General features: G+C 39.0%; 1 protein-coding gene across 1 annotated transcript in view; it reads left to right on the top strand.

Moving 5' to 3' along the window:
- The window catches only part of CENPF (centromere protein F, 350/400kDa), a 62546-nt gene that overhangs the window by 13721 nt on the left and 28932 nt on the right, over window positions 1–19893 (top strand). Inside the window, exons 7-11 of the mRNA XM_012638319.1 lie at window positions 3492–3617; window positions 4615–4743; window positions 7783–7905; window positions 13840–13975; window positions 15698–19110. Coding sequence (XP_012493773.1) covers window positions 3492–3617; window positions 4615–4743; window positions 7783–7905; window positions 13840–13975; window positions 15698–19110 — 3927 coding nt within the window. The remainder of the gene's footprint in view (window positions 1–3491; window positions 3618–4614; window positions 4744–7782; window positions 7906–13839; window positions 13976–15697; window positions 19111–19893) is intronic.

The following is a 19893-nucleotide window of genomic DNA, read 5'->3' as shown; positions in this document are numbered from 1 at the left end:
TATTTCAGGTGAGTTTTATAGAGACAGCATAAAATTTGGCCATGTTTTTTAATATAGTCTTCCATTATCTGTTTTTTAATCAGTGTATTTAGACCATTTTATTTTTCATTTTCTGTTTTTGTCTGTTTTTTTTCATTTCTCTGGTTTTTTTTTTTCCTGCCTTTGTGGGTTACTTGAACATTTTTTAGAATTCCATTTTTATTTATCTATACTATTTTTGAGTAAATCTCTTTGTAGAGCTTTTATAGTGATTGTTCCAGATATGACCTTATTTATACACAGCTTATCACAGTCTGTTGGTGTCTTCATTTTACTACCTCTAATAAATTTTATAAACCATTTACCTCTCTTTTCATCCTTTTATCCTCTCCTATTAATAATATAATTGTCTTAAATGTTTTCTCTACCTACGTTTAGAACTACATTTTGCTTCAACTGTTAAATATATTTTAAAAAGCTGAAGAAGAAAAAGAAAGTCTATTATATATATCTATATTGTCGCTTACCTTGTTGTTCCCCTTTTCTTAGATTCCTTCCAACGTTCCTTCTTCCATCATTTCCTTTCTGCTTAGAAAACTTTCTTTAGCCATTCTTTTCAAGTACGTCTGCTGGCCAGAAATTCTCTTAGGTTTTCTTCATTTGAGAATGTTTTGATTTCCTTTTCATTCCTGAAGGATTTTTCTGCTGGGCATATCAGACCTTTCTTGTGTTTGTTTTAATATAATGTCCAGAGTTTTTATTTGTTCTTGTTGGGAGGAATGGGGAGGTGTAAGTCAGGTTCATTTTTGTATATCCTCCTAGTGTAGTGCTTTGCACAGAGAAAGTCTGGAGAAATATTTATTAGATCTGAGAAGGAGCAGTGGAGCTTCAATGGAACTATGACCTGCCTTGATCCATGTGTTTAATCTCCTTATGTAGTCTCAGTTCGCAATGGTAATTTGGTCTTTTAAGGTAAAAGGATTTGGATTTGAACCCTGGCTCTGCCACTTCCCAGTTGTGTGGCTTTTGGAGCTGTTTAATGAACTTTGGAGCCTCAGTTGCCTAATCAATAAAATGGCGTTAATAATAATGCCTGTGTCATAGCGTTGTTGTAAAGATTGAGATAACTTTTAGCATAGTACCTGACACATGATGAACTTATAATAATATCAGTTGTTATTATCATGCCTTATTTTTGAATTCCTGGTCAATTAAGCTAATTTTCAGTTGCATTTCTGCCAAGTTAGGTCTTCCTATGTAAAAGAATTACATTTATCCTTTTGCATTTTACCTTGTCGGTTTTGGTATGATAAGCTCACCAAATCCTTGTTCTACCTGACATGTTTGGTGTGGTTTCTTCTCATCAGATCATGAATTAGATTTTTTGAGTGGGACAATGCTGAGAATACAGCTCTGGCTTTCTTTCTATTAGGGACTTTCCTCTAGGTTGAGGATTAGGATGAGGTTAGGATTTGTTTGTTCTGTACTTTCTGGATTCCTCTTTTCCAGTGAGCTACAAATCTACCTAACTGAAAATTCAGTCTACTTTTCTCTGTCTTGTCCCATAGGGTAATATGACTTTGTCAAACGTGTTGCTGAAATAAAATTATGCTATGTTTCCTGATCTACCGTTAGAATTGCCTATTCAATGAAATGAAGTTACCGTAACAAAAATCAATACCATGTTCTTAAGCGCACATATGCTGTTTATAGTATGTCTTTTCCAGGTATTTAAAAACTGTGTGGGATAACAAGCCTTGAATTCATGTAGAAACAGAGTGTTGAGCTGGCAGCAAACCTGGAGTTCAGCCCCCATACTGCACAGATGCAAAGCTCAGGCCCAGAGAGATTAAGGGAGTGAGTGCCCAGGGTCATATGCTACATATTTTCAAGGACTTGCGCTCTGGCTACTATTTTATAGTATTATGGAGCATTCATGACACCTAGTGGTCGGCTACTCTTACATGGATTGTGCATCGTCGATATAGAATTCCATTAAAAAAAAATTCCAAATAAAATATAAATACCCTTTAAAGACTCTTTTTTAACCTCTGTCTAGTAGGAAAGGATTTGTTGATTCTGAGATCCATCAGTGGGATGTGTTGCAGTTTGAAGGAGTGCCAGTAGAGGGCGCCAAGGGTTCATTCATGTACTCTACAGTGTGAGGTGGTGGGTTTTTTTCCCCCCTGCAGTTAGTCAACCATCAAAATTTTGGACCATCATTTGGGCAATGACTTTTGTCTGTTGTTTACTGCCGTACCCTCAGTGCCTAAAACAGTGCTTGACGTATAGTAGGCTCTCAATAAATATTTGTCGAATTCATATTTATTATTGTTATAAATAATCTCTGTAATGCTTTTCCTTGGGCATTTAAAAGTTCTGGGACAATAGAGATAATGGCAAAGATGTCTTAATGCCCAAGGCATTGGATTAATTTGAACTCCTGGCTCAAAAGTTTACCTTTTGAATTGGGTATTTTTAAAGTTCTGATATTTGCAAAATCATTTAGTCATTAATGGCCAGCTTGACCCTTTTCATCTTTGATTAGTTAATAATTGGTGACCTACTGGTCTTGTGGCAAAGTATTACATAGTATTTTCTCTTCCTCTGAATTCCCAGTTACATTTGTAATATTTCTCACAGCTTTAAATCAGTATTGGAGAATCTCTTGCCACACTGGAGCACATTTCTTCAGGAGTGGGGAATTGTTCCCCACCAGCGTGGAGGGGTCTTGTCAGTCCCTGGGTCTTTAGTGTCATTTTGTGGGGCGGTTTAAGGATTTGAGTCCATGGAGAAGATACAGAGGAATGAGTTTTAGCACTCTAAGAATCAAGACCATTTTGTTCCAATCTAATTTTAGAAGAGTATTCTACATTTTCATGTAGTTCATGTTTTAATTATTATTTCAGGGATAACTGGCTATGGCAAAAAGCGAATAGAATGTTATTTGTGTCGCTTATGGCAGCTCGATTAAAAACCAGTTGGGATGCTCTCTGGAGTGCCACGAATCTCCAGGAATTTAAAGTGGCTTAGTAGAAACATTGTGGAAAGAAATATTTTAATATTTAAAATTTCCCACAAAAATCCGTTACACTTGAAACAGACTGTCACATGAGCGTAATGGGCACCCTCTGATTGTTTTACAGGCTTTAAATTACATAGGTTAACATCGCTGCATCTTAACCTCTCATTTCCATGCAACAAAATGTTAGAACAATCATTAGCCATGCTGATCTCTTTATTCATGGCACAAATTATGGACTATTTATTTAAATGGGCTAATGCTTTACATCCTTGCTAATATTTCCCAAATATAAATTGTGTACTAAAATAATTATAGTGGTTTTAGTATTTGGCTTATAGTTTTAAACCCAACCTTTTAGGAAATAAAAATATCAAAACAAGGGTAAGCTTGAAACAGATCTTGGGACTAATTTTTCTAAAACACGAACTATTTGCTTCTTAACTTGAATCATTTCTGTTTTGACTTGAACATTTTTATTTGTTGTTAGTGTACTGAATTGGAACAAAAATTGAAAAAATTAACTGAAGATCTGAGTTGCCAGCGACAAAATGCAGAAAGTGCCAGATGTTCCCTGGAACAGAAAATTAAGGAAAAAGAAAAGGAATTTCAAGAGGTAAGGTAAACGGGTTCATGAAGAATTTGTTCGAAAGGCTCTTTGTGGGCTTGTCATAGTTTGATCATTTGGAAAGGGGAACTGTTTATCATAATTTGGGAAATTCTATTAGAGGGGAAATACTTTGCGAATAAAAGTTCACTTTATTTTCCTTTACATTTGCATTCTGTACTTTTTCCATCTTTCAGTTTTTGATTGGAGAAGAGAATTAGTCATCAGAACTTTTTCTTTTTTTAATCTGTGTTTTCTGATTTGTTTGGGAGTTGATATTGGGTAGGAAAGCTTTCAGACATTCTCTCTGCTGTGAAGGACATTGTATTACAATTTCCAGTTGTTTTTAAAGCCCACAGGTTGGCAAATAAGTTAATAGAAAGGTGGTTGATATGGTGAAGAATGCAGCTGGCGGACAAGTTAGGGTGGAAGGTGCCCTTCTGTAAGTATTGCGGCCAGTTTGGTTCTTCCAGGGAGTTAGCCTGCATATTTTATGATTGACAGTCTATGGTCTTCCAACAAGAGTGACTGCAAATGTTAACTGGCATCCTTCTGTGGTTATCAAAGTTAAAAGGTGGTGTATACTTCCTGTTCTTCTAAATTTAAGACCATTTTAAGTGGTACATGGTTTTTGATGTTTTAAATGCCGTTTTTGAGCATGTTTGATTTCTCAGCTGAGTTGTGATGATTGCGGCTTAGCTCTTCTCTCTGGTTCCTGATCCTTCAAGACAAAGATGATACATTTACGACTGGGGCTGAGGCGGAAACAGGCTAGTTTCCACAAGGTCAACTGACGGACTCTTTCCCTGTCCCCTCAGGGACCTGAATTTGATTACTAGGCCCAGCGTTGAGGCTGATTATGTTTATCATTGAGGGGACGGCCGCCCGGCTCCCTGCTGTCTCCTGCGCCCTCAGAACAGCGTCGCCTGTTGGGGTGTTTGTGTCTCACCCTGGATCTCCCTTGCCAACCAGCATTGGGCTGACGTGAATGCTCTTTGTTTTGTAGGAGCTCTCTCATCAACAGCGATCTTTCCAGACCCTGGACCAAGAGTGCACCCAGATGAAAGCCAGACTCACCCAGGAGCTACAGCAAGCCAAGAACACGCACAACGTCCTGCAGGCCGAGCTGGATAAAGTAGGGTGCCAGCATCTCTCTCCCTCCTCAGCAATCGCCCCTTTTCCCCAGATGAGTTATTTCCCTACCATAGCCGACGTGCGGCACTTTTAAAGGAAAACTGTTCTATCCTCGCTTTCCTTACTTGTCAAAGTGGAGAGCAAACAGAACCTTCCGGCTCTCAGTTTTCTCATCTAGAGAAAGAGGGCGATGAGTCAGGATTTCAGATCTGGAGGTCTGTGGAGGTCTCTGCTGTTCTGGTGGTTCTTGGTGGGAGCTGTTCCAAGCGGTTTATCCTCCTAGATAGTTAAAGCAACTGAAAATGATAATCGATTTACCGGTTTAAGACTCACTCCAAAAGTGGTCTCTTCCAGTTTTCTGTCCTTACGTATCATCTGTACGATGATGATTTTTACATCCATTTTACATCCCCAGCCTGGATGACTGTTCTGGACTGTAGACTCATCCCACCTGTATATCTAACAGGCATTTCACATGCTCGTCACTGAACTCCAGCTATTATCTTTTCAAACCTGTTCCTCCGTTAGTCTTCCTTATCCCAGCGGCCAGCAGTTCCGTTCTCCACGTTGCTCAGGCCCAAACCTCCGTGTCATCCTCAGTTCTGTTTCTTCCTCTCGTGCCTCAAATTAGTCCATTAAAACTGCCGACTCTATCTTTATTTGTTTACACACACACAGATATTTGCATATCTCTGTGTATATACGTGTGTGTGTATGTGCATGTGTATTTGTATATACATGTAGCGTATTTAAACTTGTTTGTGTTAAAATATGAAATCCATATAGAACAGATGTGTACGTCAATAGATTGTCCTGCGGCATGCTCTCTTATAACCCTTCCCTGTGTCAGGAGGTAGAGTCTTGGCGACCCCCAGAAACCCTCCATATGTATCTCTACCTTCCTGCTAAGAATAAGGCTGACTTTTATGTCTCTCTTTATGTTTCAGGTTGACTGTGACTGCTTTTCACCATATATGGTGCCACCCCCTGGTCTAAGCCACTGCCCTCGCTCCCCGGGGTTCCTGTCCCAGCCTCCTCACTGCTCTCCTTGCTGTTGGGCTTTCCCCTGACAGTCTGTTCCCAACCAGCAGCAGAGCGGGCCTTTTAAAGTAAAAGTCAGATCATGGCGCTCCTGTGGTCAAAACCCGGCAATCACTTCCTGTCTCTCTTGGATAAAAGCCAGGTCCTTCAACAGGCCTGCAGGACCCCTAAGCTCCCTCCTGCCCCCCTCAGTGGTCGACCTCCTCTCCTGCTTGCCCCTCACTCCCGTGGCCTCCTAGTCCTTGGCCAAACACGCCAAGCACGTGCAAACTTTGGGCTTTGCTCTTGCTACACCCTCTTGGTGATGTTCTTTCTCCAGATGGATCTGCAGGGCAGCGGCCTCCTTCACTTCCTTGCGATTTCTGCTGAGTGGTCACCTTACCGGTGAAATTGTCTCTGGTCACTACTTAAATCCCTAACTTCAGGAGCTTTCTGTTTTCTTTAGTTTGCTTTATTTTTCTCCGCAGTGGATACCTTCTGGCACACACGATGGTTATTCGTTTATATTGTCTTCCTCCTATCACTCGAATCTCTCCGTGAGTTGCTGCTCTGTGGACAGCCCCTAAGCACGGAATATCTGCAGCTCTAAGAAGGCAGAGCCCGTGCAGTGCAGTGGCTCGTTCTTTCCTTGACTTGACCCATTTTGCTGGAGAGCGACACATCTTAGTTTACCCCCGATGTGCAGGTGTTCACCTGTTGTTAGACTTACATCCTTTTTCTTAGTATTTGCTTCTTTATTTTCTAAAATTAGGGATTTACCATGTAAGTAGAGTCTCTTTTATTTTATGAAAAGTAAAGCTTAAAACTTAAATTCAAGATATAACAAAGGCAGGACATGTTGACTTCTCTTAATAGAGGAATCAGGAATGGGAGAGTGCAGCTGGGATGGGGAGAGCTAACATTTGTGGATTTCTCTTATACGCAAGGAACTATCTGATGTGCTTCTAGATACATCTGTCTATCTATCCATCCAAGTTCGGTAAAAAGAAGAAAAATCCTCTTTCCTTCTCCCCTTCCCAGGACAAATTGTCACTAACAGTTTAATGGGTGTCCTCCAGGGCCTTTTTTTTTTTTTAAGCTATACATTTACAAATGTATAGTTGGGAGTTTTTGTTTTTGTTTTATTAACTGAAAAGGAACATTCTGTTAGTATTATCTGAGCCTTGCTTTTATTGGATGTTTTGTAATTTCTTTAATCATTCCGCTACTGATGGATATTTTAGGTTTTCAACATATTCGCTGTAGCACTGTTTGTAGTATCACTGGGCAGGTATCTTTGTGTCTGTGTGCTGATGTTTCTGTGGGACAGGTTTCCAGATGTGAAATTGATAGCTTGGAGGACATATGTATTCTAATATTTGATAGATACTGCCATATTCCCCTTCAAAAGAGTCATAGCAGTTTACTCTCCCACTAGGTCTAAGAAAGGGTCTGTTTCTTCTCATCCTTAGTAATTGGAGAAAATACTCATATTTAAAATTTTGCCAACTAAGGAGTGAAAAGTGTTATATCATTGTTTTAATCCACACTCCCTTAATTACCATTGAAGTTATTTCTTTCAGTAACCATGAGTATTTTTTGCATAAAATTTTCTGTTTCTATCCATTGTCCTTTTTTTTTAAAAAACTGGTTTGTCTTTTTGTAAATTGAATCATAGATGTGCTTTATATATTGTATTATGGATATAATCTTTGTTATTCTGTAAAATATATTGAAAATACATTCTCCCAGTCTGTTTCTTATCTCAACTTTTCTTTTTTGGTTGTTTATTACAGTCCAGTTTTTTTTTTTTTTTTGGTGGTTAAATCTTTTTTCCTTTGTAAGTGATGTTACAGGTTCACATTATTTTAAGTTGTATATTTAGCTGTGATGTGTATCGTGTGCCAAAATCAATGGCATCGATTATTATATTCCATGATCTTTTTATTATCTAAGAATAAATGATTGGAAAAGTAAAGAACATAAAAATGATACTTTGGCGTTTTTTTCCTTTTCATAGGTCACATCGGGAAAGCAACAGCTAGAAAAAAATTTGGAGGAGTTTAAGCAAAAGTTCTGCAGGACTGAACAGGCATTGCAGGCGAGTCAGATCAAGGAGAATGAGCTGAGGAGAAGCATCGAGGTGAGCGAAGGGGAGAGCTGAGTATTTCTTAATTTCTGTGCAGGACCAAGTACAAGGAGAAAAGAGAATTTCTGTACTATTTGTCAGTAGCCTGTCATGACTACATCATTTTTCTTTTCCATTTGCTGGGAGTAAGGATTATAGTGTTCTGTATATCACCCACGGCAGGATATAAATGTTAATTTTTCCACTCTCCATTCCTATATGTAATAATTTCTCATATGCATCTAACAATTATAGGAAACATGACTTTGTGTAAAGAATGTGTACTTTTTTTTAAAGATTGTTTTAGGGTGCCTGGAAGGTGGAAGGATGGAAGAAAGAAAGGAAGGGCTTTTCTAAATGGAAAGAAACAAAATTGTTGATGGGAAATGTTATCTAGATCTTTTTTCTAAGGGTTGGCTTTTGGGTCATCCAATATTAACACAGTAACTGCCATGTGAGTTGTATTTAACTCACGCTAGTTTTGAGCCCAGGGCCTCATGAAACATATGTAACTTACACATCTCTTCACCTTGGGAGCCGTGTGAATTATTTTACAAGTTGCACATAACTCATGCACAGAAAACAATAAAAAATAACAACTTTTTCATTAAATTGAAAGGATTGTTCTGTTTTTGAAGTTTTTATTCTATTTTTGCAATAAAACACCATGGCCCCAAGGAAAAATTTTTTTTTCCTAGTGTGGCAGTCAATGTGTTAAAAACTTTTGGAAAGTCATAGATTTAAATAAACAATGGCTGGGTATGGTGGCTCATGCCTATAATCCCAGCAGGTGGGAGGATCACTTGAAGCCAGGAGTTCAAGACCAGCCTGGGCAACATAGCAAGACCCTGTCTCCATAAAAAATGAAAAAAATTTAGCTGGGTGTCTTGGCGCACATCTGTAGTTCCAGCTACTTGGGGAGCTGAGGTGGGAGGATCGCTTGAGAACAAGAGTTTGAGGCTAGAGTGAGCTGTAATGATGCTACTACACTCCAGCCTAGGCAACAGGGTGAGACCCTCTCTTAAAAAATTAAGTAAATAAGTAAAATAAATAAAAGTATTGATGAATAAAGCATTTCTTGATTTAAAATTCTTATAAAATCATCAAGTAATTGTAAATTATATTCTGGCTTCAAAAGTGAACACAAACCTCAGTGTTCAGCAGATGCAAGCACCGGTGGACTGTGCCCTTGGAGATCCTATTTAATCTGCGAGGGTTCCTGAATGGTGGGGACCTGAGGTGTACCTCCGTGTTTCTACTGATGGGATTTTATTCATACATACTTTAATTTGGCTTCTCTCTGAATTTATTTAGTGTCCTGGAGTTTATTTTAGAGGCTTAATTAAGAACCATTTAGCAATAGCTAATAGACTGAAACAATTTGAATAGAGCCATAAATCAACATCGTAATTTTAAAAAGAGGAATAATACAAGAATAATAGAAGTTTCTTCTACATTAAACCTCCAAGGAAAGAATGCTCTTCCACTTACTCTTTAAATGTTCTGTGATCAGTTTTTAGGCTGTAAAGATTTTACAAAATTCTCTATAAAGAATAGTTATTTATCTCGGTGAGGAAAGTCTAAATGTATTTATCCCCACAGCTTTGCCGAGTGTGTCACGATGGTAAAATCAGAACATCTGTCGGTAGCAAAGAGGCGATTGTTAAATCAGCTAGCCTCAAAGGGGTAATACTGCTGGAGACGGGGCCACCGCGCCAGCCACCCAAGTGGAAGAAAACTTCACATCAGATGATGGTTTCATCAGCAAACGTTTTCAAATGGAAGTGTTTGTTTCAGCAAAACAAATGTTTGCCTTTTGGCCAGTGGGGACCAACCAACAGATGCTTCTGCTAACATTTCCACAGGCAGACTGGCATCGAACTCTTCCCTCTGTGAGCTTCCCTTTCAGCCAGGAACTCTCCCGCGACTCCACTGGCTGCCTGGTGGAAACATTTTGTAAAAGCAATCATCTGGTTAAGAGGGTCCAAACACTTTTCAAACTGCTTGCTTGGCCAAGTCTCACTAGTGGGCTGGACATTGTCTTGCAGGTGTTTCTGAAGACTCATTCTTCCCCACGAGGTCTGGACTGCCAGCTGTAGAGCTGTCCTCGATTAACCCTAGCTTGTACCGAAGCACGTGCATATCATGTTTCACTTATAATTCATGGATTTCTTTGTCAAATCTGGGAAAGTGCCTAGTGCAGGGCCTGGGAATGAGTTTAGCATTCATCTTAATTTATGTTCATGCTTGCGTATGTGTCTCCTTTTGAGGATGCCATTAAGAATTCAAAGGGTGTAGCTGGCTCTTGCATTTTGCACTTGGATTGGGATCAGGTGGGTGATTTACCCAGTAAGCGAGGTGGTATCACTTAGTGGGAAAACAGTGGTGGCTTTAGAGTGAGCAAGATCTGAGATCGCTTTGCTTTTCTGCCACCTTCCTGCTGTGTGACCTTGAGACAATGACTTCCCCTTTCTGAGTCTGACATTCCTCATCTGCATATGGGGACAAATAATACCCCTCCCTTTTCAAGGCTGTGGTCATGAGTAAATGAAATATTGTATGTGAAGTGCTTAGCCCAGTGCCCAGCACGTGAGCGCTCAGTCAGTTACTGCAGGCCACCTGCGCGTTGCTTTGGTCTTCACAACTGTTACGACCTTTTGATGTCAGCATTGTTTGGTGTCACCTACAGGCACAGAAAGTGTGAGACCAGGGGACAGTGCATTTGGGAATTTTCATATTTAACATTTTGCCTGTTCTATTATTGTATCACTCTGAGTATCTTTTCTGTATCTAATTATACATGAGTACAAACAAGTTTAGCATGCTTATAGGTTTTGGATGCTGAAATAACGTGACAGTTGTACTGAAATTTTCCTCGTTCGTATTTAGTAAACATGCTGCTCCCATTGAGAAATTATCAGCACTGGAAACGTGATCTAATGGCCCAATCAAGAGTAAAGTTAACATTTAGTATCAAAGTGAATGGAGGGTTTAGATAAACTGCTCGTCCAGCATCCAGCACCAGCCCCCATCGCGTTGGGGTTGGGCGATAAAATACCATCATTTGACCGTCAAGATGAGGGAACACTTGCTTGGGGACCTTTCCAAGCATAGGGATCTGTATCTCGCTAGGTCCTCTAAGGAGCTTGGTCTGGCAGGCAGGAATGATGAGGCAGAAGGGGAAAAGCACATCCTTTGCATCCTCCCTTACTCACTTACATAGACGTTGCCCCAGCAGGAGACGTATTAAGCTGTATTCATGGATAGGATCATGAAATGCAGCACAGTAACTGAAATTTGTTTTGTCTGGCCCTAGGAAATGATGCTTCCCTTGCTGCTCCTAAACCCAAGTTGATCTGGGTGGAATTACTTGCTAAGCGCTAACGCTGGCTTGCGGTTATGGGGATTTTTTTTGTTGTGTTTTTCCAGAGCAGTGCCCGATTTTGCAAATCATGTGAGGATGCAAGGGATGCCTAGGAGAATATATCTCTGTATGCTTAACTCATTGTTGATAACGAGCTACCCAATCAAGTCTTAAGTGGCTGTAGCCTCGTGGAAAACTAATTGCTGATGGATGGCAGCCTGCATGGCCATTTTCAGATGTTCATTTTCTAAATTCTGGCCTTTTAAAATTCTTGGGTTGGTCACAGCCATAGCATTATAAGCCTGTTGGGTCCCAGGATTGGCTGAACATTTCTTCGTTCGCAGCAAATATTTGCGGAGCTAATGCCAGAATAGAGAAAGGCATGTTAATCTTTCCATTGAGCTTACTATTCATTTAAGCATCTCCAGTTATGGACAGAGATGGATTGAGACCAACAAACACATAAACATAAATTTCCTCCTCTTTCCCTGGTGCCCTTTCTTCCTTCTCTCCTTTTTCTTACCTCCCTTCCTTCCTGTTGGGATACACCCAGTTTTGCACACAGTGTCTTTACAGATTTCTTGTCAAACCTCCAGATATAGGTGTCGTTTGATTTGATTAATTTTTTTTAGACTAAGAACATATTTTCTAAGTTATAAAATAAAAATTCTAAGTCAACCCGAGTGGATACATTCTAGTTTCTCTTTTACATTGATCTCATTCAGCTGATCTTAATTAATTAGCATTGATCCTGGAGCTCTGGCTACTGTTAAACTTCGGGAAGAAATACTACTAGTAATACTCTGTTACCCTTGTTGATGTGCTTTAAGGTGTTCTTCCTTTCACATCTGTGATCTCATTTGCGGGGTGGTTATTCTGAGTCCGAAGAACAAACAAGTGATTATAGGTTCTATAGGGTAATGATGCCAATTTAAATCAATAACATTCTTGCACCGTAATGATCATCTTTTTTTTGCAAAATTTAACACTGACTGGTGTGAATGTTAGCCTCTCAATCTTGAGATCAGTTGGAACTGCCCTTTAGTTCTGATTGCTATCTTAATTTGATAGAGTATCAGTTAACTAGTGGAAAGGAAGCCCGATTAGGACACAGGAGACAGGGGCGTGTAATAACCACAACAGGTTCTGTCTTGTTTTAATGATAAAATGAACGCATATATATGAACAGAGCAGCTGCCAGCAAGTTTTCAAGTACTTTCTACTAGCCAGATTCTCCCTCTTCTTGAATTTGGCTTTGCTACATGGGTACCCATCTGCTGGTAGTAACCAGACTGATAATTGAAGGCAGTCTTCCAACACAGCATTGCCAGGGCCATCTGTTTTCTAACGGTGCAGTAGGGTTTTGGAGGATGGGTCTTAATTGTTTCTTTAAGATTCAACAATTTTCCTCTACGTCTCAGAGGGATATTTTTGATATTTTTGAAATGCAATTTTAAAAAAAAGCCTTATGATTTTTTTTTTTCCCCTTAAGGCTATGAGGCACTTGGTTCTGTCACTTTGCAGTGGTATATGGCAATTCCCTGTGGTCCAGAGAGTGGCATACAAGATAGATTAAGATACTTATCAGCTATAAAAATCACTGAAAGTTTCAAGTATGAATGGAATGTTTATAATGTTTATTATGCGAGTCTTATGTGGTTAGTAAGCAATAGTGTTTTTATTTGGCATGTAAATAAATATTGCTTGGTTTTAAGATTCAGAACAGCATACAGGTTTCCCTAGATAATAGAGTGGAGCTGTGTGTATGCATCTCTGCTACTTTATAGCACATCGATGGATGGATACTTCTTCAATCAGACACCCAAAGAACCTGTTTTCACTGTGCGAGTTCAGATTCCCCGTCTAGAATTACTTCTTCCTCTCTGCCCCAGCCCTGTGATTTCCCATAGCACAATCAATGTCTCTTTAGTATTGAACACATCCTGGTGTGTATTAAATGATTGGAATCACATCTTCCCCCACTGGAGGGGACCTGCCCTGATGGCAGAGTCTGTCTTGTTTATATTTGCATTTTTCATAATGTACATTCCAGCATTTTGAACACTGTAGGTTTTCTTGATGAATATTTATTGAAGATAATTTTACCCATAAAGACATTTCCATAACAGTGAACCTTAAGATAGTTTTGTAATGAAAAGTAAAAATTTGTCACTTGAATTTTTTGGTTTATTAACATATCAAATCCTTGCAAAGATTTGATGTGCTGATTTGGTCGTTCAGATGCGACAAGAACTTGGAGCTTTTGTCTTTGAGGATCTTGTAAATAGGATTTTCCTTATGAGTTACCTCTGTAATAGCCATACGAACAGCCAGGAAGTTTAAAGAAATACATTTTTTGAAGGAACAAAATTATTATCAGGGTTATGCTATGTGCTTTTTTTCTGACTTCTCATCATAACATTATTTGATTGCAGTAAGAATGTCTGACTTCATTCAGTACTCACCGGGGAAGTGTGATTCTTCCCCAAGTGACACATACAAACAGTTCTGCCAGGGACCTTTATTAAGGCAGAAGCACATTTGAACATTTGTTTTGATTATAACCAATTTGCTGTGTATTTTAGGAAATAAAGAAGGAAAACAGCTTCCTTAAGAGTCAGTCTGAGCAAAAGGCCAGAGAAGTCTGCCACCTGGAGGAAGAACTCAAGAAAGTCAAACAGTGTTTAAACCAGAGCCAGAATTTTGCAGAAGAAATGAAAGGTGAGTAAACTTAGCCTTTTAGAATTAATTTTCCTAAGCTATTTACTCCCATGAAGGAGGATGGTAGCATTAGCACATTAGTGAACTTCTTTGGGTTTTTCCATTTATTCACTTAAAAAGATGTGCCCAGTTGATGGGGAAAGAGCGTTTTCCCTTTTCCACTTTTTAGTTTCCAGAGTGATAGTTGGACATTTTTTAATTAGAACATACTGAGTCCCAAAATGCCTAGTGTTCAGCACTTTGAAACCAGAAGGGTAAATATTTTCCACACAAAGCTAAATTGTCAGTGCTGTCTCTCACCCCAGAGTGCTATGCTCTGTGTCTCAGGTGTGCTCATTAGTTACATCCAGACAGCTCCTCTGACTCATCTCCATTTCCCTTATAATGGGAAAGCCCTATATTAAATGCATGTTTTCCAGGCCCTTAATGATCATTGTTTTTTGATGACTTACTTGACTGAATGGTTTTATTTCCTTATTTTAAAGCCAGAGAATTATGCTATCCACATCAAGGGAATCCACTGTTCATTTCACATATATTTTTTTGTGCCATATGTCTTTTGCTTACATTTATTTTCTCACCTGGGGTGTTTGCACATCTAGGATTTCTTTTAACTCAGACCTGTGGAATGTGTGTCACACTTCTCTGTGACTATTTTCTGTTTTGAATTGTAGTCTCCGCAAGATAGCTTTCAGTTTTTCCACTGCAGCAGGTAGAAATGTCAGTCTTTAGCTTTCTTGAAGGAAAATTGTCAGAAAAGGAATGTTTCGGGAACTTTTCATGTTGGTCACCAGTGTCATTGTTTGAGGTCCTCACAAGCAAAGTAGATGGAAGCCCCCTGGCACTGTCTCCACAAGCCGTGACTCTCAGTTGGTGATTGAGATTAGCAGCTTAGAAATCTGCATTGTTTCCCACTTAGTGTAACATCTGAGATTGTAATGCATGCTGCTTTCATGTCTATGGATGTTCTCAACTTTTATTCTCCCCCAACATACTTGACAAACAAGAAGCCTTGTCATCACTGTTTAATGAAATCGTTGTGGTTGTTCCCAACGAGGAGGGGCCCATTGGTAGAGGTGAGTCATGGGGCAGAACACAAGGTGGTAATGGAATTTGAAGAAGCTTCCAGATAATTTTCATATTCATAGACCACCCTTATTGCGAAGGGCTGGGATGCAAGTGATATTATTCCCCAAGAATACTCACACATGGGCCTTGAGAGTTAATGACATATAGTGTCATTTATTCTTTTCTACTTAAGCCTAGTCCTACGGATTTTTGGCTAAAATGGTAGAGTAGTTATTTACTTTTCTGGGACATCAGAATTAATCCAGAGCGAAGTGGGATATTCCTATGTCAGTGCTGTTTGTGTCCCAAATTTTCTCTCTTTGAATAAATATTTCAAAAGGCAGGAAGAATATACACACATAAACACCTACAAAGAAAAAGAAGAAAAGAAAGTTTCTAGTGCTTAGGAAAATAATCCCTTGGCATTTTATACAACACTTTATTAAGCTGCTAGAAAGAAGATTAACAAATGTATTACTATGCTTAAAATGACAGTTTTTCTCATTGTCTTTATATAAGCTTAGCTAATTATCAGGTGATCCACTGTTCAGGGGGTACCCAGGCAATTTTTTTCTTAGAGTTTGGAGTTCTTGCAGAGTAAATATTTATTACAAACATTGACAGCTTTTTTTTTTTCTCTTTTTTTTCAAATAGCCAAGAATACCTCTCAGGAAACCATGTTAAGAGATCTTCTAGAAAAAATAAATCAGCAAGAAAACTCCTTGACATTAGAGAAACTGAAGCTTGCCGTGGCTGATCTGGAAAAGCAGCGAGATTGTTCTCAAGACCTTTTAAAGAAAAGGGAACATCACATCGAACAGCTCAATGATAAGTTAAGCAAGACAGAGAAAGAGTCCAAAGCCTTATTGAATGCTTTGGAGTTAAAAAAGAAAGAATATGAAGAACTGAAAGAAGAGAAAACTCTGTTTTCTTGTTGGAAGAGTGAAAACGAAAAACTTTTAAATCAGATGGAATCAGAGAAGGAAAACTTGCAGAGTAAAATTAATCACTTGGAAACTTGTCTCAAGATGCAACAAATAAAAAGTCACGAATACAATGAGAGAGTAAGAACCTTGGAGATGGAAAAAGAAAACCTAAATGTTGAGATCAGAAACCTCCACAATGTGATAGACAGCAAGTCTGTGGAGGTAGAGACACAGAAACAAGCTTATGTAGAACTGCAGCAGGAAGCCGAGTTCTCGGATCAGAAGCATAAGAAGGAAATAGAAAATATGTGTCTGAAAACTTCTCAGCTTACTGGGCAAGTTGAAGATCTGGAACAGAAGCTTCAGTTGCTGTCAAGTGAAAAAATGGCCAAAGACCAGTGTTACCAAGACTTGTATGTCGAATATGAGAGCCTCATGGATCTGCTGAAATCCAAAGATTCTTCTCTGGTGCCAAATGAGGATCATCAGAAAAGTCTTTTGCCTTCCGAACAGCAGGCTGCCATGAATAATTCCTTTGCAAATATAACTGGAGAACAAGGAAGCGTGCCTTCAGAAAGGAGCGAATGCCATTTACAAGCAGACCAAAGTCCAAAAAATTCAACCATTCTACAAAATAGAGTTGATTCACTTGAATTTTCATTGCAGTCTCAAAAGCAGATGAACTCAGATCTGCAAAAGCAGTGTGAAGAGTTGGTGCAAATCAGAGGAGAAATAGAAGAAAATCTCATGAAAGCAGAGCAGATGCATCAAAGTTTTGTGACAGAAACAAGTCATCGCATTAGTAAGTTACAAGAAGACACTTCTGCTCATCAGAATGTTGTCACGGAAACTTTAGTTGCCCTTGAGAACAAGGAAAAAGAGTTGCAGCTCGTGAATGAAAAATTAGAAACTGAGCAAGCAGAGATTCAAGAATTAAAAAAGAGCAACCATCTACTCGAAGAATCTCTAAGGGAGCTACAACTTTTATCTGAAACTCTGAGCTCAGAGAAAAAGGAAATGAGTTCCATCATTTTTCTAAATAAAAGAGAAATTGAAGAACTGACCCAAGAGAATGAGACTCTCAAGGAAATAAATACAACCTTAAGTCAAGAGAAGATGAACTTACTCCAAAAAACTGAGAGTTTTTCAAACCATATAGATGAGAGAGAGAAATGCATTTCAGAGTTATCTGATCAGTACAAGCAAGACAGACTTATTTTACTACAAAGATGTGAAGAAGCCAGAAATGCATTTGAGGATCTCAGTGAAAAATACAAAGCAGCGCAAGAAAAGAACTCTCAATTAGAATGCTTGCTAAATGGACGCACTAGTGTTTGTGAAAATAGAAAAAGTGAGTTGGAACAGCTAAAGGAAACATTTGCAAAGGAACACCAAGAACTCTTAACCAAATTAGCGTTTGCTGAAGAAAGAACCCAGAATCTAATACCAGAGTTGGGGACTGTGCAGCCAGATCTGAGATCTGAGATTAAAGATATCCAAAACAATTCCAAGAGCGAGGCTGATGGTTTAAAGCAAGAAATCATGATTTTAAAGGAAGAACAAGATAAGATGCAAATGGAAGTTAATGACGTATTACAAGAAAATGAGCAGCTGATGAAGTTAACGAAGACTAAACATGAATATCAAAGCCAGGAATTGGAACCAATTAGGGACTCTGTGACAGAAAGAGAGAGTGAGCTAAATAAATGTAATTTTCAACTTCAGATGGATCTTGAAGTTAAAAACATTCCTCTAGCCAGTTATAATGCACAATTGGTGCAATTAGAAGCTATGATAAGAGCTATGGAATTAAAACTTCAGGAAAGTGAGAAGGAGAAGGAGTGCCTGCAGCATGAATTACAGACAATCAGAGCAGAATTAGAGACTAGAAATTTGCAAGGCACTCAGTCACAAGACATTAGTGACCTTAAAGACTGTGAAATAGATGCAGAAGAAAAGTACATCTCAGTGCTTCACGAGTTGTCAACAAGTCAAAATGACCATGCGCACCTGCAATGCTCTCTACAGACGGCAACGAACAAGCTGAGTGAGCTAGGGAAAATATGTGACATGCTGAAGGCTGAAAAGTGTGAACTCGTGTCTGAGCTGAATGGTTCAACGTCAGAATGTATCACAGCAACTAGTAAGATGGCAGAAGAGGTAGAGAAACTAGTCAATGAAGTTAAACTATTAAACGATGAAAATGGCCTTCTCCATGGTGAGTTAGTGAAAGAAATGCCAGAAGGCGAATTCGGTGAGCGGCAAAATGAGCAGCAGTCTGTGTCCTTGAATCCTTTGGACGACAGTAATTCCTATGAGCGCTTGACACTGTCAAACAAAGAAGTTCAAATGCACTTTGCCGAATTGCAGGAGAAATTCTCATCTTTGCAAAGTGAACACAAAATTTTACATGATCAGCACTGTCAAATGAGCTCCAAGATGTCAGAGCTCCAGACTTATGTTGACTCGTTAAAGGCTGAAAATTCAGTCTTGTCAGCAAATCTGAGAAACTTTCAAGGTGACCTGGTGAAGGAGACGAAGCTGGACTCCGAGGAGGGGCGCATTTTGTCACTGTCATTCTCTTGTGTGCCTGACAGCCCTAGTCTTTCCAGCTTTGGGGACTCCTCTTTTTACAAAGCTCTTTTAGAACAGACAGCAGACATGTCTCTGCTGAATAACTTAGAAGGGATGGAAGGGAATGTTTCAGCAGACCGGTCTAACGGAGACGAACTGTCTTGCGGCAGTCTGGAGGAGGAGAATCTGACCAAGAAAGAAATTCCATCTGCCCCAGTGAGGAGAGTTGAAGAACTTGAGACCCTCTGTCAGATGTACTTGCAGTCCCTTAAGAAGCTAGAAGAGAAAATGGAAAGTCAAGGGATTCTGAAAAATAAGGAAATTCAAGAGCTCGAACAGTTATTAAGTTCTGAAAGGCAAGAGCTCGACTGCCTTAGGGAGCAGTATTTGTCAGAAAACGAACAGTGGCAGCAGAAGCTGACAAGCGTGACCATGGAGATGGAGTCCAAGTTGGCGGCAGAGAAGAAACAGACGGAACAGCTATCACTTGAGCTTGAGGTAGCGCGACTCCAGCTGCAAGGTCTGGACTTAAGTTCTCGGTCTTTGCTCGGCACCGATTTAGAAGATGTAAGTACCTTACCTGGGATTTACCTGCAGTTTCTCTCTTTCCATGACCAGTAGGGACTCAATAAATGTTTCTTTTTTGAATTGAAATCTACATTCAATCTAAATTAAAATAAAAATCTAAATTAAAATTAAAATATTTTTAGGGTTCGAGGGAATAGAAACAAAATATACCCAAAATTTTTAAAAACAAACCAAAACTTTAGGAAAATGAGTAAACCTTATTTGAAGAATAAAATTCTGTAGGTGATTAGATTTAAACACTACTATATGGGAAATTACTAAAGATATTTTTGAAGTCTGGAGAAAATTATATTATGGAGCCAGAGGGTCTTCTTTAGTACACACACACACACACACACACACACACACACATATGTGTGTGTGTGTGTTTTCACCTGATTGTGAGTTAATGAAGTATACTTAAATATTAGATTAAGAGCTTATAAGTGGTAATGTGATGTGAATTTTTAACCTCATGTCCTTTTCAGACTATTTTTAGTGTTACAGCCTTACAGTCATGAAACTAAACATAGGGGATTCTTTACATATTAATGAGTAATTTTCTCTCTAACAATTTGGTATGTTACAAAAGTGTGATTTAGTATCATTCATTTAAAGAGACATTCTTATTGAATACTTAATTGTTTAGTTGCTTACAACTTTGTCTTTTGTAGGCTCCCAGCTTCACTAATAATGCAGTTCAGTTCATGAGTCTCACCTGATTCTCTATCTATCTACCTCTGAGCTAGGGATGGGGAGGTCATGAGTCTCACCTGATTCTCT

The sequence above is a fragment of the Propithecus coquereli genome, unplaced genomic scaffold (assembly GCF_000956105.1).
Source record: "Propithecus coquereli isolate 6110/MARCELLA unplaced genomic scaffold, Pcoq_1.0 Scaffold129, whole genome shotgun sequence".
In the NCBI taxonomy this organism is placed as follows: Eukaryota; Metazoa; Chordata; class Mammalia; order Primates; family Indriidae; genus Propithecus; species Propithecus coquereli.
Note: the sequence above shows the minus strand (reverse complement) of the source record. Positions and strands in the feature narration are given on the sequence as shown.